The 24,528-nt window shown below is 36.6% G+C and overlaps 1 protein-coding gene across 5 annotated transcripts in view; it reads left to right on the top strand.

Annotated features, from left to right (window-relative positions):
* Nucleotides 1-387: 387 nt before the first annotated feature.
* DMXL1 (Dmx like 1) overlaps nucleotides 388-24,528 on the top strand; it is a 135,210-nt gene continuing 111,069 nt past the window's right edge. For 2 of the 5 annotated variants that reach the window (XM_078067597.1, XM_036123783.2), the window contains exons 1-4: nucleotides 393-947; nucleotides 16,035-16,160; nucleotides 19,260-19,331; nucleotides 22,088-22,166. In XM_078067597.1, the coding sequence (XP_077923723.1) occupies nucleotides 861-947; nucleotides 16,035-16,160; nucleotides 19,260-19,331; nucleotides 22,088-22,166 (364 nt within the window). In that variant the 5' untranslated portion in view covers nucleotides 393-860. Of the gene's footprint in view, nucleotides 948-16,034; nucleotides 16,161-19,259; nucleotides 19,332-22,087; nucleotides 22,167-24,528 lie in introns of all 5 variants that reach the window. The other 3 variants (XM_036123786.2, XM_036123785.2, XM_078067598.1) reach the window with 2 other exon arrangements.

The following is a 24,528-nucleotide window of genomic DNA, read 5'->3' as shown; positions in this document are numbered from 1 at the left end:
GTCTCTACCAGGACGGAGGACATTGCACCTCCATTTATAATGCATTTCTTCCTTTCAAGCTTTCTGGCCCGACGCATTAAGCCCTACCCTAAAGCATAATGCGACTACTCCTACCTCATTCTAGACTCATTGTGTTTCTGCTGGGGTCCTTCCGTGCAGCACTCAAACCCACAGACTCACTCACCAGCCTCAAAGCGATTGGCTGTCCTCGGTAGTGGGCGGGGCCCTAGGTGGACTGGAGCTCGGGATTGGCCAGCATCTGACTAGACGAGGCGTTTTCTTATCCACTTGCTGATCTGTAAACTGGTAAAAAAGTGAGTCCTTTACCGCAGTACCCCTTTTCGCCGCGGGAAGTCTCGCGATATTTCGGCTGCGGGGACCTAGCGACGCGTAGTGAGCGGCAAAGGCCAGTGGGGGTGGCGGGCACCGGAGCCGGGAAGGGACAGGTCAGGCGGGGAAGGCGAGCGCGTGCTGCCTGCGCCACTGGGGCTCGGTCTGGGCCAGCCACCCCGAGCCGAGAAGAAGTGTGTGGACTGCGCGGCCCTCCTCCGGGCAGTCGGCCTGGGGTCTCGGCCCTTGAGTCTACGCGGAGCTTCACCTGGGCCCCCGCGGGCTGTGACAGGTGCGCGGCGGAGCGCAGCGCTGCGCCCTCTCCGCGGCCCGCCCCCTCCGGGCCTTGCCCGCCAGGGCTCGGGATGAACGGCGGGCCCCAGCGGAGCGGCTCCGGCTCCTGGCCCCTGTCGCTGCCGCCGTCGCCGCCCAAGAGCGGCCGCCGCCCCTGAGGGAAGGAGGGAGGGAAGCGGCAGCTGACCCTGGGCATGAGCCGGACGCGGCGTCCGTTGCTGGACTAAGGCGCAGACATGAACCTGCACCAGGTGCTGACCGGGGCTGTGAACCCTGGCGACCACTGCTTCTCCGTGGGCAGCGTTGGCGACCAGCGCTTCACGGTGAGTGGAGGGAGGCTCCCGCGTCGCCCGTGGCGGGTCCGCGCCCCTGAGTCAGCCGGGATCGGCCCAGAATCACGAATCACGGGGCCGAGGCCAAGAACGCCTGGTCGCCCGCACTGGGGTCCGCAGGTCCCCCACGAAGGTCCCCGCCCCTAGGACCGGGCGGACCTTGCTTTTGAGAGCGAAGGAGGTAGAAACATGTTCGTCATCGAGGCACTGAGTCGGAAGTTAGAATGTTTTGTAGGATTTTTAAAGTTTCTAGTCTGACGTCCTTGGACTGGGATGGTTTATCAAAATCGTTTACCCAGAAATAATTGTTGTAATGTGTGTGGGGGCTTTTCGTAGGCTTAAGTTGTCAAATTTAGAAATAGTTGGGATTGGTTTAATTTCTTTATACTAATTTAAGATCAAGTATCTTTGTAATTAAAACAAAGTGGGTGTCTTAAAACAATTACTGATTGTTTGCTATCAATATCTAGCGCTGAGTAATACAGTGAAAACAGTGTTTTCATTTACTTTTCTTCATATTCACCGAGGAATAACTTTGGAAAAAAGGAAAAAATATTTTTCATAAGTAATTCACTCCTGTCGTCCTTTGAATTCCATATGTAACAGTTTAGAAATCCTGGGAAACTTTTTGTTTATTTTAGATTGCTCACGTTAATTACTAAAAGTTGCATTACAGTTTTTCAATAAAACTCCTCTGGTGTGGAGTGGTAGTTCCAGGTTAAGATTTACTGAATGTCGCTCGTTTTTCATTGGGAAGAAGGCCCCAGACTTCTGGCTACTTAGCAGTGTAGTGGCATTTTCTGCTTTAACTATAGTTTTTATAATAATAATAATAATTTAATATATATATAATATAATAATTTCAAACTGTAAGTAAGTACCGGCCCCAGTGCCCGCCACCCCCACTGGCCTTTGAGTCCCTTTGTCTAAACATATTTATAATGCTGAGGATATTTGCTGCAACTTGTGTTGTTATCTCTTAGTTATGATTAAAAGTAAAACTTAATTTTATGTAAGCAAGTGAAACAAAGTAAACAGCTTAACAGATCCCCCAGGTTTTCTTCTCTTTTACTTACGAATTATTTTGTGGTCTTTGTCAGTCAGAATAAATCTTAGATTAAATAATAGTAGTTATTCAACATGGTATAGGAATTCCATACCTGAATTGTGCTTTTAGATCTGTGACAACTATTTCGCTCTCAGAGAGCGCCTGTACCTCCACTCTGGAGAGATTCATACACACCTTAGCTTGCATCTGACACTAGCAATTTTGAGATTCTGATGCTAAATGTTAATCTAGCCTGAATACTCAGGGGAAGAGTGAAGTCTGAGGGCCTCAGTGAGCTACTGCAAACTCCCTGTAGCTGGACATTGCTCTCTGTTCTTGCCATTAAAGATGGAAGAAATGGAAGAAATAAGCAGCATCCTAAGGGGGTTTTCCTAGTGCGGGATTATAGGATGGTAATATCTCCTAAAGTTATGAGTGCTTTCTCCAGTGTAAATTCCAACAACTTTTTCTAAGAAGGCTTTCGGAATCTATGCCATAGTGTGAACTTCAAAGTACATACAATATACTGGCCTATTTATACACTTAGATGACCCCTCTAAGTGTATATAAAACCTTGGTGAATGCCTCCATGTTATTTTAAAGAAGAGATGAGCTAATATACCAGAGACTATATGTGGTTATTGTACACCATAATGTTGCTTCTTCTACGACCGTATTTTTAAATCTATTTCCATTGACCAGATTTTTTTTTTTTTAAGATTTACCTACCTATCAGAGAGAGAGAGAGAGCGCGCGAGCGAGCACGGGAGAGAGCTGCGCGTGCAGGGGGGAGGGGCATAAGGAGAGGGAGCGAGAGTCTTAAGCAGACTCCGCCCCGAGCGCAGAGCTAGGGGGTGGGGGCGGTGGGGCTCAGTCTCTCCACCCGGAGCCAAAACCAAGAGTTGGACCCTTAACTGATTGCGCCACCCAGGTGCCCTCCATAGACCAGACGTGAATCATCTACCAAGCCTACTGCAAATTTCTCCCAGATCTGAGGAAGGATTCTAGTAAAGTAAAATTTTCATTTCTTTAGTATAAAGAGATCCTAGTTCTCTAATTTGGGTGGTAGTTTAAGGATTAACAATCATCTTCTTACTTTGTACCCAATCCAAACTTGGCACTTTTTTTTTTTTCTAAGATTTTATTTATTTATTTGACAGAGACAGAGACAGCGAGAGAGGGAACACAAGCGGGGGGAGTGGGAGAGGGAGAAGCAGGCTTCCCGGAGAGCGGGGAACCCAATGCGGGGCTCGATCCCAGGACCCTGGGGTCATGACCTGAGCCGAAGGCAGACGCTTAACCGACTGAGCCACCCAGGCGCCCCCCATCCTTGGCACTTTAACATTAAGTTGCTAGTTCTATTACAAAACAAGTTTCTTGCCTTTAGTTTCCTCGACACCATATACATCTTAAATTTATCTCTCTTGAAATTGCCTGGTTTTTTATGTTAAAAAGCATATCTATTTATTGTTTACTCCTTGAATTCTGTTTTTAATCTCTTCTGATTTTTGACTTCTTTGATAGGAAGATGGCAAACATTAATGGTAGATGGTATGTACAGACTAAAAAAAAAATCTCTAGATTTCAGTTTGACTTGAGGGAGGGATAGGAGATCTTCCTCTTGGAGACCCCTTTGAAGAATGATTTTATTCCTCCTGGTACTTCATGCCTTTTGTGAAGACATCCTGTGTTTGCAATTCCTCCCTTCTCATGTTTGCTGATAACTTACCTGTTCTTGTTTTGAAAGATTAAAAGAAATGAGATCCTGTTTTCCAAAGGAAGTCTGACAGGTTTTAAATTGAAATGAAATTGAATGCCAGCTCTCATGGGTTCTAGATTTTAAAATATGTACTTACTAATACAATTTGTTTGTCTAAGTATTAGATAACACTTTTACTGCTTAAGCTGGCATGAAATATTTTGACTTCCCTATTAGTATGAGAACTTCTAGTAGGCAGTGACCATGTCTCTCATGCTGTCAAGGCACTTTATTTGTACTTTCATTATATCATTAACCAGTATTGCTTTGTGTCTCCCATGGTTTCGTTATGACCATCTAGAACAGTGATTAAGGTATTGGTGACTCCTGTTAATAGTTATTTCTTGGATTTGACTTCCAGCCTCATCCCTTATAGTTAGTTGTACATCTGTGAGCAAGTTCTTTTAAATTCCTTTTTTTCTCATCTGTAAAATGGGGCCAGAGTGGTACCTATTCATAGGGTTGTTACATGAAAATGTCCTAAGTTCTAAGTTCATTGTTTAATATATGTAAACCGCTCAAAAATGTCAATTATAAAAATTAAAGTTTTACTCATTCTAATCCTTGGCACATAAATACTGGTTGAATTGAAGAATAGTAGTTAAAGAAGCCTTACTGAAATATAATTAAAAGTCTCTGTGTTTTAAAATAGCTTTAATAATTTAGATTTGAGTCCAAATAAAATACTTCTATTAAAGTTCCTTTAAACTTTTTTCAGTCACTTGTTATGCTTTTTACCCTCAATATCAGGTGAGCGATGGTTTTCCTGTACACTAAGCAAAAATTCTTTTTTTTTTTCTCTCTTTACCTGAATGCTTCCCTCAGTCTTTTTTCCTTGTTAATTTCCTACTATTTTTAGAGTGAAAATATGTGAGTAAACTGGTCCTGATCTGTTGACAACTTTTATTTTTAAAATAAAAAATATTTTGTTTATGGAAGATAAATAGGTTAAAAAGAGGCACAGTTAATTTGAATCTAGATTTTCTAGTATTCCTGTGCATAGTGATGACATATGTGCTTTAATATACAATAGATTTTTTTTCTTTTCATTTCATACTTTATAGTTAGTGTTGAAATGAAATGGAAAGGGAGGTAATTTATAAGAGATAGACTATGTTAATATTTAGGACTTCCTGTCTCTAGTTTGGAATTTAAACATCTTTGCTATAGGAGAGAGAGCGAACATGTTAGAGCTCCAGGCTCCCTTTTTTTTTGTATTAGACAACCCAGTGTTCACAGCCAGGGGACCCAGATTAGAAGTCAAAAGACTGACTGCAGCTATCTAGTTGTTGGTAGAGAAATGGAGGCTGAATTAGCATTCTTTCTCCTCTTTCTGTCATGGTAAGCATCCTTTAGTTTAGCTTTTGGTTTTGTTCACTCTAGGGAAACCTTTATAGGTGGGAGAATAGAAAGGGGTTTTTTGGTTGTCTAGTTTTTTTGGAGGGGTTTATGGGTCTTTGTAAGTGGAGAGAATATAGGAGGGGAAAGTTTGATACTATTTACATCTGGAAAAAAGATTTTTGTGGTTCTCATATGTCATCACCAGTACATCAGACTTCTTTTTAAAAAGTGGCCTATTTTAAAATACTGTGTTTTAAATAGTATTAAGGTACCTTTAAGATTATTGAAGCAATACTAAATTTTAACATTATATGTTTAAAAATTAGAAAAATGTTAATTACAACATTTTACAATTCAAGTCATTTAACCAGGAATTATACCAGGAAGAAATTCCTTGGAGTATTTACCTGGTATGGTTGGTTAAAACAGAACAGTGAAAACAAGAAATCCAAGTGTTTTACAGACATCACAATACTTGCAAGTTCGAATACGAACTGTTACAGCCTTGGGTAATTTTTGAAATTTAGAATATTTGAGAAGGTTTTCTGTCACAATTTCAAGTAAAAAATCATGATTATATGCTTGATAGCACATACATGAATTCAGGTCTTCCCGTGCATCTTGTTTAGTCTCAAAATTAGTAAACCTAATATTACAGATACCTAATAAAAAAATTTTCACTTATTTATTTCATTTTCATTGGCTAGTAATAGATTGTTCTGATTACAGATCTCTTGACAGAAGCAGCTAATGTATCAATGATCAGTAAATGCACATTAATTTTGAGTACCAAATAGCATGGTAGTTTATTTGATAAATCAGTGCTGTTCTTACTGTTTTGATAATGTTATACAATATAGTCAGGACACCTTGAAGGGAGATTTTGAGAATTTATTTTAGAAAAATCTGTCAAACTAGTTTTAGATTTGGGTTTAGAAATACTATGTATTATATTACTTCTTAGGTTTTTATTTAAACCAGGTTGATGGATTATATAAAGAATTCAGTGGTACATACTTAGCCCACTTTAAAGCTGTTTTCCCTGTTTTTTTGTAGGGAGATGGCTTGGTGTACTTCATGCTTTTTACCTCATCATGTTGTATAAACTACAGAGACGATTGAATTAATTTTAATAGTCTTCTACAACTATGCATAAGAAGATGTGTCTGTTTTAAGTGATTTTTGAATGATACCCAGATTGGATTATCTGTATAGATTTATGTCTTTTTTCCCAGCTTTATTGAGATATAATTGACATATATTGTTGTTTAAATTTAAGGTGTACATTGTGATGATTTGATACATGCATATGCTGCGAAATGTTTATCACAGTAAGGCTAGTTAACATACCCTTTACTTTGCATCATTACCGTTTTATTGTTGTTATGGTGAGAACATTAAAGCTTTACTCTTAGAGCAGCTTTCAAGTATATAATACAATATTGTTAACTACAGTTACCATGCTGTACATTAGATCCCTGGAACTTACTTATCTTACAACTGAAAGTTTGTACCCTTTGACCAAAATCTCACATTTCCCCACCCCACAGCCCCTGGCAACCACCATTCTATTCTCTGTTTCTATTAGTATAATGTTTTTAGATTCCATGTGTAAGTGGAATACATATGTAGTGTATTTGTCTTTCTCTCTTTGACTTTATTTACTTAGCATTATGCTGTCAATGTTGTCACAAATGTCAGGATATTCTTTTTTTATGGCTGAATACTATTCCATTGTGTATATATACCCTATTTTCTTTATCCACCCATCTGTTGTTGGACACTTAGGTTGTTTGCATGTCCTGGTTGTGAATAAATGCTGCAGTGAATATGGGAGTGCAGGCATTTCATTGAGATAGCCATTTTATCATCTTTGGATATATACCCAGAAGTTGGATTGCTGAATCATATGGTAGTTCTATTTTTAATTTTTTTTTTAGGAACTTTCCTACTGTTTTCCCTAGCATCTATAACAGTTTACATTCCCAACAAGAGTGCACAAGAATTTCCTTTGGTCTACATCTTCACCAACACGTTATCTCTTGTCTTTTTGATGATTGCCATTCTAATAGGTATAAGGTGATACCTCATTTTGGATTTGATTTGTATTTCCCTAATGATTAGTGATGAAGAAATTTTTTTTCATATACCTACTAGCCACTTGTCTTTTTTTTGAAAAATGTCTATTCAAGTTCTTTACCTTTTTAAAAATCAGATTTTTTTTTTTTTTTTTTTTTGCTATTGAGTTGCATGAGTTCCTTACATACTTTGGATATTAACTCCTTATCAGAGATGGTTTGCAAAATTTTCTCCCATTCTGTAGGTTGACTCGCTGTTTGTGCTTTTGGTGTCATATCAAAAAAGTCATCACTAAGACCAATGTCAAGGAGCTTTTTCTCTGTGTTTTCTTCTAGGAGTTTTATGGTTTCAAGTCTTACATTTAAGTCTGTGATCCATTTTGAGTTGATTTTTATGTACAATGTAAGATAAGGGTCCAGTTTTGTTCTTTTGCATATGGATGTGCAGTTTCTCAACACCATTTATTAAAGAGACTATCCTTTCTCCATTATGTATTCTTGGTGCCTTTGTCGAAGATTAGTTGACCATATGTGCACAGGTTTATGTCTGAGCTCATGATTCTGTGCCTTTTTTGTCTATGTGCCTGTCTTTATGCTAATAGCATACTGTTTTGGTTACTGTAGCTTTGTGATATAGTTTGAGATCAGGAAGTGTGATGGCTGGAGCTTAGTTCTTGCTCAAGATTGCTTTGGCTTTTTGGTGTCTCTTGTGGTTTCATATGAATTTGGGGATTTTTTTTTTCCTGTGAAAAATGCCGCTAGAATTTTGAGAGGGATTGCATTGAATCTGTAGATTGCTTTGGATAGTATGGACATTTAAACAGTATTCTTCCAATCTAAGAACACAAGATATTTTTCCATTTATCTGTGTCATCTTCAATTTCTTTAATCAGTATTTTATAGTTTTCAGTGTATAAGATCTTTCACCTTTTTAAAATTGTTAAGTATTTTACTTTTTGATGCTGTCGTAAGTTGTTTTCTTAATTTCTTTTTTGAAAAATTCATTAACATGGAGAAATGCAACTGATTTTTGTGTATTAATTTCATATCCTACAACTTTGCTGAATTCATTTGTTCTAATTTTTTATTTTTTATCTTGTGGTAGAGTCTTTAGGGTTTTCAATATATCTTGTTAAATGTAAACAGAAAGTTTATGTGTTTCTTTCCAATTTGGATGCCTTTTATTTTTTTCATGCCCAATTGCTCTGGCCAGGACTTTTAGTACTTTTGAATAGAAGTAATGAGAGTGGGCATCCTTGCCTTTCTCCTGATCTTACAGAAAAGCTTTCAGCTTTTCACCATTGAATATGGTGTTCATATTGTGGGCTTGTCATATAATGCATATATTGAACTGTCCTTGTATCTCAGGGATGAATCCCACTTGACTGTGGTGTGTAATCTTTTTAATGTGCTGTTGAAATTGGTTTGCTAGTGTTTTGTTGAGGATTTTTGTATTTATGTCAGCCAGGGATATTGGCATGTAATTTTCTTTTCCTGTAGTGCCCTTATCTAGATTTCTGCTGGCCTTGCAGAATGAGTTTGAAAGTATTCCCTCTTCAGTTTTTTGGAAGACCTTGAGAAAGATTGGCATTAATCCTTCTTCAGATGTTTGGTAGCAATCACTGGTGAAGCCCTCTGATCTCGGGCTTTTATTTGTTGGGAGGTTTTCATTACTGATTCAGTTGGTGTATTATGTTTTCTCTGTTTTAATTTCTAAGAGAGAAAGTATTGATACTGATAAACTAAAGCCCTTGAGGAGGGGTATGGGAGGATGGTTAACCTTAATATTTTCTTAAGAGTGCAAAGAATTCCTGACACCAGAGAGTTTGAGAACCATTGCTTTATAGTATTCTTTTGTATGATTATACTGTGGTTCATTTTTATATTCCATTGTTGGTGGATGTTTGAGTTGGTTCTACTTTGGGGTGTTTATGAATAGCTACAAATGTTCTTATTCATGTGTTTTAGTGTACATATGAACACATTTCTGTTGGGTATAAACTTAGAAGTAGAATTGCTGGATTATTGGGTGGGCCTGTGTTTAGCTTTCCAAAGTAGTTGTACCATAATAATTTACATTCCTGTCAGCGGTTATGGGAGTTCTGGTTGCTTCATAGTCCAAATAAGACATTCTTAATTATGGGAAGAAATTAGAGAAAAATTATTAAATTCATGCCAGTGTTTGTTTATAAGGCATTGAGTGATAGCATATCACAGTAAGTAAGAGCATGTCCTTTCCCTCTAGTTTTAACTAGGTTTCAGTCTTAGTTGTGCCTCCTACTGGCTCTGAGACTTGAGCCAGTTACTCAGTCTATCAAAGCCTAATTTTCCTTAGCAGTAAAATGGGGTGAAGATAGTAAGTACTTCACAGAATTTGTTGTAGGGATTAAATGGGTTACCATTGAAAAGCACTTAGTATTGGCTTGTGGTATAGTGCCAAAGAGAAGAAAACAGGCCCGGAAGACTATAGTGAGTGAAAGATGAAAGAAAGCACAAAAAAGTGATTTTTGAAAACAATTATTTAGGTTTTAGATGTTTTCATTACTACATAGAAATAACTATTTAGAAATAATTTCAGGGGCGCCTGGGTGGCTCAGACGGTTAAGCGTCTGCCTTCGGCTCAGGTCATGGTCCTGGGGTCCTGGGATCGAGCCCCACGTCGGGCTCCCTGCTGAGCGGGGAGCCTGCTTCTCCCTCTCCCTCTGCCTGCTGCTCCCCCTGCTTGTACTCTCTCTCTAATAAAAAATAAAAAATCTTAAAAAAAAAAATTTCATACCTAGAAAAAGTTACAAAATAAAAATAGTACAAGGAACACTCATATTCTCTTTACTTAGATTTGGCTATTGGCAATAATGTACTCCTATTTTCTTTATCATTTGTGCTCCCTGGACATGTGTGTGCCTCCATAATTTTTTTTCTGAACACTTTGAGGATGTTATGTACGATATAATTCTTAACCAATTTTTTTTTTTTTTTTTTTTAAGATTTTATTTATTTATTTGAGAGAGAATGAGAGAGAGCACATGAGAGGGAGGAGGGCCAGAGGGAGAAGCAGACTCCCCACTGAGCAGGGAGCCCGATGCGGGACTCGATCCCGGGACTCCAGGATCATGACCTGAGCCGAAGGCAGTCGCTTAACCAACTGAGCCACCCAGGCGCCCTGTACGATATAATTCTTTACCCTTAAATACTTTAGTCTGATTTCCTGATAAGAGGAATATTCTGTTACATAATCACAGTATACTTATCTACTTCATAAATTTACATTGATAAACTTAACTAATGTATTACCCATGTTCAGGTTCTATTGGTTGATATGACAATGTTCTCTATAGTGTTTTTAACCCTTCCAGTACAAGATTCAGACTATGGGATTACATTTAGTTATTGTGTCTCTTTAGCATCATTTCTCTTTTTCTTTATTCGTTTCAACAGTGACATTTGAAGAATACAGTACTTCTCTCCCACTTTTAAAAAACAAACCTTTTCTCATTTCTCATTTGTCTGATATTTCTTCCTGATCAAATCGAGGTCTTGGCCAAAATTCTGCTTAGGTGATGTTGTGTCCTTCTCTAGGTATCCCATTTGGAGGTACGCAATATCTATCATTAGTGATGTTAATTTTGATGACCATTGAAGGTGTTGCCCAATTTCTCCATTGTGTAACAGATTTTTTTTTCTCCTTACAACTAATAAGCAGTGTGTGAGAGAGGCTTTTAAGACCGTGCATCCTCATCATCCTTTTCCCCTAGATTGACTATCCACCGATGATGATTCTTGCCTGTTTTTTTTTAAAGCACCTTCTTCCTGTTATAACAGGGTATTCTATGCCCCTACTTGTAGTCACCTTGCTCCAGTGCTGTAATGAGCCATTTCTTCAAGGAGCCCTGGTTTCTTTTAGTAGAGAATGCTGTTAGAGGACAAGATCAAGGTGCTAAGTGATCTCATTGCTACTGAAATGTCTGCTTCTTGGCCTTTTCATTGGACAGAACTAGCGCGTATACACATGTATATGCATATAGCAGGCTAGCATGCATATACATACACATATACAAACATGTATTTACATGTGTACATGGAAATATGTGTATTTTGGAAAACATGATTTTATACCAGTATTTCCAATTCCGTAACAACCTTACTTGACTCTGTTGTGTCTTTCCCCATTTTATATCTTTGTTCCTTTTCCTTACACAGTGAGATCCTTGGCTCATTTGCTCAGTTCTGTAATACATATAAAATCGTTTCAGAATTGCATGGTCCATACCACTGTAATTAAAAAACAACCTACAAAAACCATTCAGGATTTGCTTATACTTCTCCCCACCCTGCCTATGAGATAATAGAAAATATATGTATTGGTCTCTGTCCCCAGTTTCTGGCACAGAATTCCAGAAGCTCTTTAAAATTCCTAAGTGATAAGAACATTAGGAGCATAACTTGTTATAATATTTGGTTCTTTTTTTATTATTTAAAAGATTTTTTAGTAATCTCTGTACCCAGCGTGGGGCGTGAAGTTACAACCTCGAGATCAAGAGGTGCATGCTCTGCAGCCAGGTGCCCCCTAATATTTGGTTCTTGACCCTGGGTCCTGTCACAGCTCCTGAAACCCTTGTAAATGCCTAAGTTATAAGGGTATTAGGAGCAGCTTTTGTTCTAATGAGGCAAATCTGGGTAGGCACCTGGATGGCTCCTGGGATGGTCACTAAGCCAAGTTTAGAAGCTTGGCGTTTTGAGCCCCACTTCCCATTCTCCAGAGACTAGAGAGGGATTGGAAATGGAGTTAATAATTGATCGTGGCTGTGTGAGGATGCTTCCATGAAATCCCAGTAGTATGGCGCTGTTGGGAGCTTCCAGGTTGGTGAACATATCCATGTAGCCGGAGAGTGATACACCCAGCTGTATGGGGACAGAAGCTCCTGTGCTTGGGACCCTCCCAGATCTCGCCCTATATGTCTCTTTACTAGTTATTCTTCTGTATTCTACATCATATCTTTTAATAAACTGGTATTTGAGTTTTGTGAGCTGTTTTAGCTAAAAATCAAATCCAAGGGAGAGGAGGTCATGGGAACCTCTGATTCTGTAACCAAGTTGGATGAAGTTATGATTAATCTGGGGTCCCACTACTTGAGATTAGCATCTGAAGTGTAGAACAGTCTCAGTTAAGACTGAGCCCTTAACCTGTGGGATCTGACACTATCTTCAGGTAGATGGTGTCAGAATTGAGTTAAATTGTCAGCTACCTAGTTGGTGTCACAGAATTGTTTGGTGTGGTTAAAAGACCCCACATCTGTTGTCAAGTGTTGTGGATGTGGTAGTGTCAGAGTAAAGGACTAGTGGACTGACCATGGGAGGTGGACTAGTTTTTTCCTTTTCACTGCCCAAGACTGAAAAATGGGGTCAGATTCTGTGTTCATAAGTTACTTAGTTCCTTTGGCCCTTCTTTCTTTTGGTGTGGATATGTATTCATTTGAAATGTACTTAGTTCCTTTGTTTCACTATACCCTCCCCCACTCTGATTGATTTAAGTCTTTGAATATGCATTATGTCAATATGTTTTTAAATATCGTTTTTTCCTGTATCTCTTCCACTTCATCCTACCCACCTTTGTAGGTAATCAACTTTATTGTTCCCTAGTTCCATCCATCCTGTGTTTTTTATTGTAATAAACAGATCCATGAATGTTTTCTTATTTTCCTTGTCCCTTATCCAAAAAAATGACATATATGTCCTTTTGTACTTTGCTTTTTTTCACTTAGTAGTATCCCGTAGAAATCACTCCATGCCAGTCATAGATGGCTTCCTTCTTATTTTTACAGCTATATGATACTCCATTGCAGGTATGTACTATAGCTTATTCAGCTCATCTCCTATACACAGCAGGCTTTTTAAGGAGATACATTTACAAATTCTTAAAAATGATTAAGAAATAGAACGTAATGCAAATATGGTTTGAGTCTTTAGTGCATCCTGTGTTTAATTATACAATCAAATAAACTGTAAAAATTTAAGCTCTGTAATGAAGAATACCAGAAGATCTTTATTCTAACCCCTAGCATGATAGCTCATGAAGTGTAGACTACAGTTGGTTATATCCCTTTTTTCTCCCATATAGTAGTTTATTGTCATCCATTAGTTATAACTCTAAGAGAAAAAGTGAGGACTGAAAGAGAGATATTCCAGATAAGATCAGTCATTTTCAGTTGATTTGAAGTTTACCAAAACTAGAGAGAGAAAGCTTTGTATGTTTTAGTACTGTCACTGAGAGAAAGTCAAATGACAGGCCGTACTCGTGTAATACAGCTGCGGCACAAGAACAAGGGTAATTCAGAACCGGGTTAATCTTGGAATGATCAAGGGTTCATTGTATAATAAGTTGGTATCTTCCTCTCTGTAGGGCTGTGTTTATTTCTGGGATAACTATGCATTTCTCAACTCTGCAGATGTTTAGTACTTGTCTTAAACAGTAATTTTGTGAGGAACTTCAGGATTAGTATGAACTTAATTCAGGAAAATTTAGAGTTGTAGTTGACAAAAATAGTTGCTATACAATATCTGAAAGTAGGTAGACAATTTTAGGTATGGCAAAAGGAAAGCAAAGTTATGAAGACATGTTTAAAAAATATATATATATATGCATATGTATATATATATATTTTCCAGTTAATGGAACTAAAATTTTTTGTTTAATGAGTAGGAAATCTGAATTGTAAACATTTATAATTTGACACAATGTTTTGGGATACAGTGACTATTGGTATTTTATCAGAATTTAATATTGAGGGGAAAAATCAGTTTCTAAAATATTAAGATGTTTAGAGTATTACAAATGAAAATTTTTCTTAAATTAGTTTTTGGAATTTATTCTTGCTCATAGTCTTGTGACAAGCCTTGTAATCCCACTGTGGATATTTATGTAGGTGAGCAGACCATCATGAGATTTTTTGTTTGTTTGTTTACTGAGCCAATTTTTTCCACTATTTGACGCCAGTAAAACCAGACTTGATTGTCCCTAATTCCTTTTTGGAAAATTCTAGGCAAGGATACTTAACTAGGGAAGTCCTTATGGTGTCATACAAACAGCACTAGATCAAGAATCAAAAGAGATCAAGATTCTGAAGCCCACTCTGCCGCTAAGAAGTTATGTCAGCCTATTTTAGGCCTCATTTTCTTGTCTGTAATGTGAGCAGATTTATTTGTATGTTCTCTCAAATACCTTTCCAAATATTTTTTGCTGGCACGTACAGAAACATTTTGGCTTTGGCAAAAATTAAGGTCATGAAGTATAAATTATTATTTTCTACATTAAGGTATATGTGCAGGTGCAAAAGTGGTGAGAAAGTAAATAATTACTAATACTTTTTTTGAACTTATTTTTGGATGGGAAAAAGTTTGTGATAGATGTTTTATTGTCAGTGTCATACTTCATGGTGGCCTATATAAGTAAATTCCAGGAAGACAGCCACGAAGAAACTCCTGTGATCTAAGAAATTAGAGAAAAGGATACAAAAAGAATTCTGGTTGGAAGAGATCTGCTAATTGTGAAGTTCAAAAAGAGCTATAAAATGCTTGCTAACAAGCCTTGAACTATACCTTTTTATTTGTTTGGTTATGGTGGCTGTTTTTGAAGTTAAATACTTCATTTATTCCATAGGTATTTATAAAGAAGCCCCTTCATTTAGAATTGGAGGATAGAGCAGAGAGCAAGATACACTTGAACCCTATCGTTTTGTTTTGTAACTTGCAATAATGAAAATGGATAATAAGCAAGATACTTACAAATTGTGTTACCTCCTATGAAGAAGAATAAATAGTAATGTGATGGAAAGTAATGAGAGAGAGAGAGTGTGTATGTTTGTGTGTGTGCACGCGCACGGTTGGGAACTAAGACCTGAACGTTGAAAAAAAGCTAGCTAGACAAAGACCAGGCAGAAGAGAAGTAGATAAAACACAGTAAGGTAGAAAAAGATTGATACGCCCCAGGACAAAGAAAGGCAGTGTAGGGACAGGGCCAATGGAGGGATGGAAAGAGTAGCTTGAGATGAGTTTGGAGAATTAGGACAGTAAGGGCATAGAACCATGGTAGGGAGTTGATTTTATTCCAAGTGCAATGGGTAAACTATCAGGGGGTTTAAGCAGGACAAATTACTTGCTTTAATAAACATTTTTAAAAATACTTATTTATATTAGAAAGACTGAGAGCAAGAGAGATCATATGGGGGGAGGGAGAAGCAGACTCGCCGCTGAGCAGGGAGCCTGATGTGGGGCTCGATTCCAGGACCCTGAAATCATGACTTGAGCCAAAGGCAGACGTTTAACCGTCTGAGCCACCCAGGCTCCCCTTTAATAAACATTTTTTAAAGTTTACTCTTTTCTGGGTGCCTGGCTGGCTCAGTCAGTAGAGCATACAACTCTTGATCTTGGAGTCATGAATTTGAGCCCCACATTAGATGTGGAGTCTACTTAAAAAAAAAAAAAAAAAAGCATGACTGTATGACTGTGTGTGGAAAGGAATTAGAGGGAAGCAAGAATGGAAGCAGTCAGACTATTAATAGTGGTGGAAGGAGATGGTGGTGGGTTAGACAAGAGCAGTAGCATTTAGTGGAGGTGGAAGAAGTGAATATTTTGCAGATGGGACTGACTGAATTTGCTGATGGGACTGAACATCAGAGGTAAAGGAAATATTCTCAAATACTAGAGATTTTATTTAAAAGGGATATTTAAAATTGCTCTGTTAAAACATAATATTTAGTTAAAACAGTATTTAATGCTAGTATTCTACCTGATAAATACTTTGACAAGTTTATCCTTTTTATTTTATTTTTTCCTTTTTTATCCCCCCCTTTTTTTAGGCTTATGCATCTGGATGTGACATTGTTATACTGGGAAGTGATTTTGAAAGATTACAAATAATCCCAGGAGCTAAACATGGAAATATTCAAGTAGGATGTGTAGACTGCTCAATGCAACAAGGCAAGGTTTGTAATCTTGTAATGTGAGATTTGTTTTGAATATGGTTTTTGTCAGGATAATCTCCAAAGTGTGTATTTCCTATTGAATTTGCAGCTTGCTTTGTTTCAAGGACAATGTAGCTACAAATTTCTTTGGCTGTCTAAGATGCACCATAAAGAACAAAATTCCTGACTCTCTCAGATGTGTCTTAGAGATTGTGAGGAAGTCTGCTCTTACATAATTTCAAAATACAGCATAATCTTTTTCTGTGAGCTGATAAAGAAGTATTAACCGTAGAACAGGTCTAAAGCTTACTTATTTAAAAATTGAAGAAAAGGAATGACAATAAACCTTCAATCTATTTGCAAATAAACTACTGAAGAGAAATCATTTGTTAGAGTCATTCTTTCTCTGTACAGGTATCTCCTTGTAATTTCTGGATAAACTTTGTACTGAAATGGAGTTCAGCTCTTCTAAAGTGCATAGTTTTTTATTAATTTATTCCAAGTCTGTAAGATTAATTTATTCCAAGTCTATGAGAAAAATGAAAAATTTTGTTTGGACTTTTATTTGCATATGTAAAGTAACAAGTAACCTTGAAAGTAGAACAGCAACGACAACAACAGAATCAGGCTGTGCTTCTGTCTCCGGTGAAGTACAGTTCTGTGCAGCAGCAGAATTGGTAGAGTCATGGCTAGGAGGCAGCACAGTGTAAATCTACATACAGCGCCATGGAGGCGCGGGTCCCAGGCCTGGGCATGCTTGTAGCTGGATTGGGCTCAACTTTGCAAATTTACTTAATTTTTTGCTGGATATTTAAATATATTACTGCACTACATGATTGCACTGGAACATTTTGTGTGAGGAATCAAATGGGCCCAATCTTTTTTTTTTTTTTTTAATCTAATCATTTCTTTTTTTTTTTTTTTAAGATTTTATTTATTTATCAGAGAGAGAGAGACAGAGGCAGGCAGAGGGGGAAGCAGGCTCCTTGCCGAGCAAGGAGCCCGATGTGGGACTCGATCCCAGGACCCTGGGATCATGACCTGAGCCGAAGGCAGATGCTTAACCGACTGAGCCACTCAGGCGTCCGTAATCTAATCATTTCTAATGAACCTGCCAGTCTGAAAAGTTACCTCTTAGTACCTAGTTTGGTGGTACTTATGGTAAAATGAGTTTGGCTCTTACCATCTTTACCTGTTTTTTGGACTACTATATTACTCCTGTGTCCCTTCCCTTTACAGTTACAAGTGTCTCTCATCTGTCTTTTCTTTTGTTCACATCTTTAATTCTCACTATATTACAAAAATGATTTTTATTATGGAATGTTGAAAATCCTTGAGGCTTCGCGGAACCCCCTTCTCTTCATGTTTGTTTGATATCCAGCTCTATAGTTCTGTAATCTTCATTATTGTATTAAAACTTGCTTATAACATCTACACTCACATAGGCCTGGCTATGTTGGAAATCCCATTTAATAACTTTAAATATGAGTTATGTTTTCATGATAACCTAGATTACATGACAGTCCAGATTAAAATAAACAGGTCATTTGGTTTATAGTCATTTTTTTCTTCTAAAGATTTTATTTATTTATTTGAAAGAGAGAGAGCACAAGCAGGGGGGGTGGCAGAGGGAGAGGGAGCAGCAGACTCCCTGCTGAACAGGGAGAGGGCCACCCATAGCAGGGCTCCATACCAGGACCCTGGGATTATAACCTGAGCTGAAAGCAGACACTTAAACGACTGAGCCACCCAGGCATCCCCTATAGTCATTTTCATAAAGGGCAGATTTCCTTTGTGTCACAGATATTCATACAAATAAATGACTTCTCGCCGTATCAGGAAAAAAGTTTGCAGGTTATGATACTTGGAGATTTCTGTTTGCCTTTAAGAAGGAAGTGCTGCTTGATACCGTAGACATCCAGTATTTTAGCATTACTGGTTTTTTTTCTCTGAAGGACTTAATTAATTTTCATGAGAAAATTCATCTGCATTTCTCTTATTCATTTGCTTAAAAACATTCTTTGCATCCCTTTACCTTGGGAAGGTTCAAATTGTTCACCTTGGCATGAGACCCTGTACAACCTGGCTTAGATCTGCCTTTTTGGACATATGTACATCATTCTGTTAGAAGGGACACTCTGTTCCATCTCAGCTGGTAGTCACCTCTAGGCGTACATTGCCTCTTCTTCTAATCTTTGCACTGGTGTTCAATACTTGTGTTATGCTCTTTTTCTACAATTGAATATTCACTGCTCTTTGAAGTCTGACCCACTCTTAAAAGCCCAAACTAAATACTCCTTCCTAGACTGACTCAGTACAGATGATCTCTATGTCCTATGAACTTCTCAGAACAATGAAAAATAGCCATTGAAAGTTTTTTCCATTACATCCTCGTTCCTTACCCCCTTCTTCTCAAGATTATATTCTCTTATTTTTATCCCTTATACATTTTTGTATCTATCAGTCTTCATTTCTGATATTTCGTTGTTCTTCATTGTAGCTCACCCAAGCTATAATAGTAGCCACCTTATAAAACAGAGCCATTGATTGAAAGAGTAAATTTTAAAGATGCTCAGATAAAATGGAGTATTGAAAAAAAATAAATTTCTTAGAGCATTCACAAAGGAATAGATCTAAGTTTTATTTTTAAAAAGCTAAATACACAGTGACAGAATTGTCAACTTTGAAGACAGATAACCTAGAAATGGATTAAGTCCTATCTAATTTCCACTTGACAAGGAATATAACAATACATTTTTTTCTATGAGGAAGGGAATTAATATTTACCATGTATCTTACAGGTAATTATATATAGATGCTTTACAGATGTTGTTTTAATCCTCAAACTGATTCCATTAGGTTTATAGTATTATGCATATTATAAATATAGATAGAGACGCTAAGGTACAGAGAGATTAACTTGCTGGTTACTCAGTAAGTGACAGTACTGGAATTCTGACTCAGGTATGGTGGTCTCTTAAAACTGATATTCTCAAATATGATAAATGAAATTGTGGGGGGGGGGCTTATTTTAAGTTGTACTATTAATTTCTTTTGCTCTTTTGATTCATAAGTAAGTTAACATATCCGTAAGTTTTCTTTCTTTTTTCTTTTTATAAGATTGCAGCATCCTATGGAAATGCTATCTCTGTTTTTGAACCAGTTAACCTACCGAAGCAAAAGAAAAATTTGGTCAGTAATTTATCATTTTTCTTTTAGGAATTGAAATGTCTTGAGTATTAAAAGACACTATTTTTAAGAGTACAAAATCAGAGTGATCATCAGATAAATCGTATAAATTATACCGTGATTAAAAGATAGATGTTAAATGCCACTTCCATATTTAAAATATGTTTTAAATCTTAGATTGAAACAAGTAAATCAAATTGTGTTGATGAATTATATGTGTTTTTTTTCTTCTGACATTTTTCTTTTAGAATAAGTATTTGAAGAGTCACAACTTTAAGTTCGGTAGTTAATTATTGCTAATGGCAAACACCATTATCTAGCGAAGGGTGGCACTTTGTTTTCGGTTTTTATTATCTACTTTTATATAGTTCTGCTTTTTCTTAAGTATTTTGTTCTTAAAATTACATGTTTTAATTGCAGAGTCTTAATGTACCTTCAGGACTTTTTTTTTTTTTTGGCCCTTATTGTATCATGTAATATAACTGTTAAAAGGTCAATAAGTGTTTTTCTTTATGAAGAAACTATATTCAGAATTAGTTCTGAAAGCTGGTTAAAACAATAGTTTATAAATACTAGATTTCTTGGGTGCTTTAATGCTCTAAATATAATAGATAAGGTTATTTTACCCATTTCTACTGAAGGTTAAACTGGTGATTTAAACCATAGGAAAGAGGATCAGAGTAGTATGGTCTTAAGAACATTATCTTAGGAGCCATAGGACTGCTTTCTTTCTTTCTCTGCTGCTTTCTAGCCATTTGATCCTAAGCCAGTCAGTCTTACGAGGCCCTTTGTTCAATTCTGAAATTGGTTAATAGCTATTCATTCTTCATGGGAATACTGGAACAATGACATGATGTCAAAAACTGTGCAGAAGTATGTTCACTATAAATAATTATGTTTTAATAATATACATACCTTTATATATATATCTTTTAATATTTTTCATTTCATTTTCACTTAGCTCATTAGTATCTTACAAATTCCCTCTGTTTTAGTATGACAGCTGTTTTTTTGTTTTTTTTTTTTTATAAATAAGACAGCAGAGACCCAAAGAAAATTAGTTGGTTGACCATCGGAATAGCTGCTGAGCCACAGAACTAAGTAAAACCAGCTGTATTGATTCCTGAGTGTTGTGAGCATTCTTTTCCCTACCTTATGTAAATGAAAACATTTTCTCTAAGTTAACTGATGCTCATTTTAAAATTTCATGGAAAGAGAGTCCACAGCCCTCCCCTGATTTATATTTGTGTTGTGTATTACCTAATGAATCCAATATTAGAGGCCCTGATAACCTATGAATTCGTGATTGATAGTAGTAGAAATAAGTGATTGCTGTGCTCAGAATGATGTATTTCAAATAGTACTTATAATATTTATTGAATGAGGTAGCTGACTTTTAAAAAAGAGTTTTGGTTTTTGCCCATTTTCTCATGTACTAAATAAAATTGTTTAATGTAATGCTAAAAATGAGTGAGAAGAGGCTGGTTTATTAGTAGGCAGCACTGACTTTGCAGAAAGGGTTAAACAAAAAAAAGCCTGATGAAAAAGGGGAAAACTGGATCAAATGGAAAAATGGACTTGGAAGGTACACAGAATCTGTAATTTCTGGGTCTACCCAGAGAATCTGTAGATTCTCATAAAAAAGATACTATTTCCTTTCCTGTATACATTCTAGAATATTCTTTTAAGGTGGTGATTCTTCATGAGAGGAACACTTCAGAATCACTGGTTGGACCATGTGTCCAGATCCTGCCTTGGGGATTTCTGTATCTGTAGGTGTGGGGTTGTGACTAGGCACTTCTATGTCTAGTTCTGGAGAGGGTTCTGTTGTGCACTATGATTAAGAGCCATTCCTGCAAGGCAGTGTTTCATAAAAGCATATTCTGCAGACCACCTGTATCAGAATCACCTGGGGTGTTCATTTAAAGTACAATTCCTCATTCTGGGTTTTTTGAGCCTGAACTTTTGGATACGTGCCTCAGAACATATCCAAAACATCTCAGGTTATTGTAAAGTATGAGAAACATCACATTAAAAGATTGTTTATGGGTCGCAGTCTTTTAGAGGTTAGTGAAATCAACTTAGTAGGCCACAGCCTGAATTTAAAGGAAAAGGAAGTAAAATGGAAAATGATAGAGTGCATCACATGTAGTAAGGGTAAACTTAGATTGCATTTATGTGTGTGTATGTTTTGGGTCCCCTCGCAACATATATTTCTTACTGGTTTACAGGTAAAAACTTTTGAAAAAATGTTGCTTTAACGAATGAAAAAATCTTAAATTATATAATATAATGGAAGTATTACATTTCGTAATCTGAGTTTTCACACGTACTTTTTGATCTCAGGTGAGGATGAAACATTAAAAGAGAAGGAAGCCTCAGATAGCACGGACACAGACACATTTAGAATTAAACCTTTGTAACTATAATAATATAAGGTAATCGTAATTTTTAAAATCTGAGGTTAACGAGAATGTTGTCCAAAGTGGCATATACTTACTGGATTTTTGTGCTGAGACAGACTTTTGGACCTCCAGGAATGGGTATTCATTCTCTCACTAATCTCTTCCATCACATATTTCTTATTATTCTCAACTAAACTGAACATTTTGTTCCCCATTAAAAATGACTCATGGTCACTTGTACCTCAAAAAAATGGCTTCATGTATTACTAAGAATAATAAGCATGAATGTATGTATTTGATACAGAAAAGCTGCCAATAATAATTGACTAAATGAGTTTTTTACTTCAATTTTAGGAATTATATAGTCAATGGCAGAAAAGTGGCCAATTTTTTCTGGAATCAATAGCACACAACATAACTTGGGATCCTGCAGGTAAGAAATGGATTAACTGAAATGAAATATCACTTGACTAGGCTGTTTCTTTTATTACTTTCCTGTATTTCAGTTCTGCTTTGTGTGAGATTGTGGGGAATAAAAAATAAGTAAAACATCATGTTCTTTTAGAGCTTATACTGAAATGAAGACAAATATTGACTGCAATACCTATTGTTTTGGGAAAGAGACTTTCATTCTCTCTGGAGAATCAAAGTTTCATTGAAGAGGAGCTTTTTGAACTGCAGTTAGGTAGATGTTAACATTGAGAATGGGGATAGATGGGAGGAGAGAAAAAGAAGTGAATTCTAAGAAGAGATAATGTGTGTATATATCACTTACATATTTCTGCACTAAAAAAAAATCCCAAAGCCATTTTTACTAATCTACTGCATTGAGCAAAGGCACAGAGAAAGCATAAGGTACATTCTCTTAACGCTTAGGACTTCATTGAGGCTGGAGTGAGTCTGGTGATAAGGAGATAAGACTGCCGCATATTATGGAAGGCCTTTAAAGTTATGCTAAGGTATTTGAATTTAATTCTTTTTGACTATCCAGAAAAATACTATAGGTTTTGAAAGTGGCTCGTGATAAGCTAAGATTTATGGTTTTGTACAATTTTTCTGGTAGCAGTAAATTGGAAGGAACAGGAGGATAAAATTTATAATTATTTATAATTACCTTTGCACAGTATGCATTCACAGTAATCTGAATGAGAAATAAGAATTTATTTGAGGACCTTTAATGTAATAGGTGCTTAATTAATGTTGAATGACTAATGAAAGGAGTGCAGAGATATGAAATGCATTTAGGCGATAGAATTGACATTACTTGACAGTTGGATTTTAGAGTATTTTGAGAATATCTGTGATCACAAGAGGAAGTGTGATATGTAGGAGTTACAGATAGTGGAACATAGGTTTTGTTTGGACATGTGGAATTTGACAGGCTTACATAGCATATAGCAATATCCAAAATACAGAAATTTCTTTTTTTTTTTTTAAAGATTTTATTTATTTATTTGACAGAGACAGAGATAGCGAGAGCAGGAACACAAGCAGCAGGAGTGGGAGAGGGAGAGCAGGCTTCCCGCTGAGCAGGGAGCCCGATGCGGGGCTCGATCCCAGGACCCTGGGATCATGACCTGAGCCGAAGGCAGCCGCTTAACGACTGAGCCACCCAAGCACCCCAAAAGATAGAAATTTCTAGAATACAAGAAGTTATCTTTGAAACATAGAAGCCATCAGTTTAGATAAGATAGCTTGCATCTTAATATAGTAGATGAACTGGCTGAGAAAAAAATATTTAGAAAACAAAGTTCAGAACCCTTGGAAATTATTTTAGAAGATAAAAGATTTTCTTTGAGATACTTTTTAAAAGAAATCAGTGTTTTAAAATGTTTTTTCTTATGTAAGGATGTAGGATTGATGCCTTCTAGCTGGTGACGTACATGTATATTTTATGCATACAGTGGAAAGAGATCAGACATGGGTTCAAATTTAGCATGTAGTTTAGTACAGCAGTTAATGTATAACTCTGCTAGATAGTGAGACTTATGTCCCAGATAATGCCTGTTTCTCCATTGATTATTAATAGTGTCACCTTCTGCTCTCAAAAAAGTTCCTATTTGGATGATACATGTTATTCTGTTATAGCACATTTTATTGTAATTATTTGTTTACATGGTTTAAATTTTTGATTAGACAAGGGCTGAGATTCTAGTTTATTCAGCATTTTCTTTATCTTTGAGGGGCCATTATATTAGGCTTCCAATAGGTGTTCATATATTTGACTATAAGTTTTATGATCATGAAGAAGTTACTTAACAGATCAAGAATGGTTAATTCACTTGTAAATTAAGGTAGTATCTATTTCACAAGCTAAGTTTTTAATGATCAGATATGTCAGTGTATTTGAAAGTACTTGGTAAATGATAAGAGCCCTATTTAAAAAAACATAGTGTTAGCAAGTGAACTAGCTACTTGAAGTGTCGTATTTATAACTGCAATAAAAACATTTCATATTAGAATTAAGTGGTATTTCTTTAATAATAACATAATAGTTGCTTGGAAATTTTGTACCTTTGGTCTCCCAGTAATAATGCTTTGGAGGATAGTATTAATGTTAAATTCCTCTGTCATCATTACAGAGTTGTATCAAAAGATAATTACCTATTTTCCTAACTAGTAATGACTTGACAACAGCTTATGACCATTTTCTCTTTATTATGATTAAGTTAAAATTCACATAAAAGTTTATTATTTTTCTTTCTATAATCAAAAAGTTTAAAATTTAATGGTTTGGTTAAGAAATGGGTTATTGTTGTAATAAATATTTGGAAGCAATTAGTATATTATTTTTG

The sequence above is a fragment of the Halichoerus grypus genome, chromosome 2, assembly GCF_964656455.1.
Source record: "Halichoerus grypus chromosome 2, mHalGry1.hap1.1, whole genome shotgun sequence".
Lineage (NCBI taxonomy): Eukaryota > Metazoa > Chordata > Mammalia > Carnivora > Phocidae > Halichoerus > Halichoerus grypus.
This window is presented reverse-complemented; position numbering and strand designations above follow the sequence as displayed.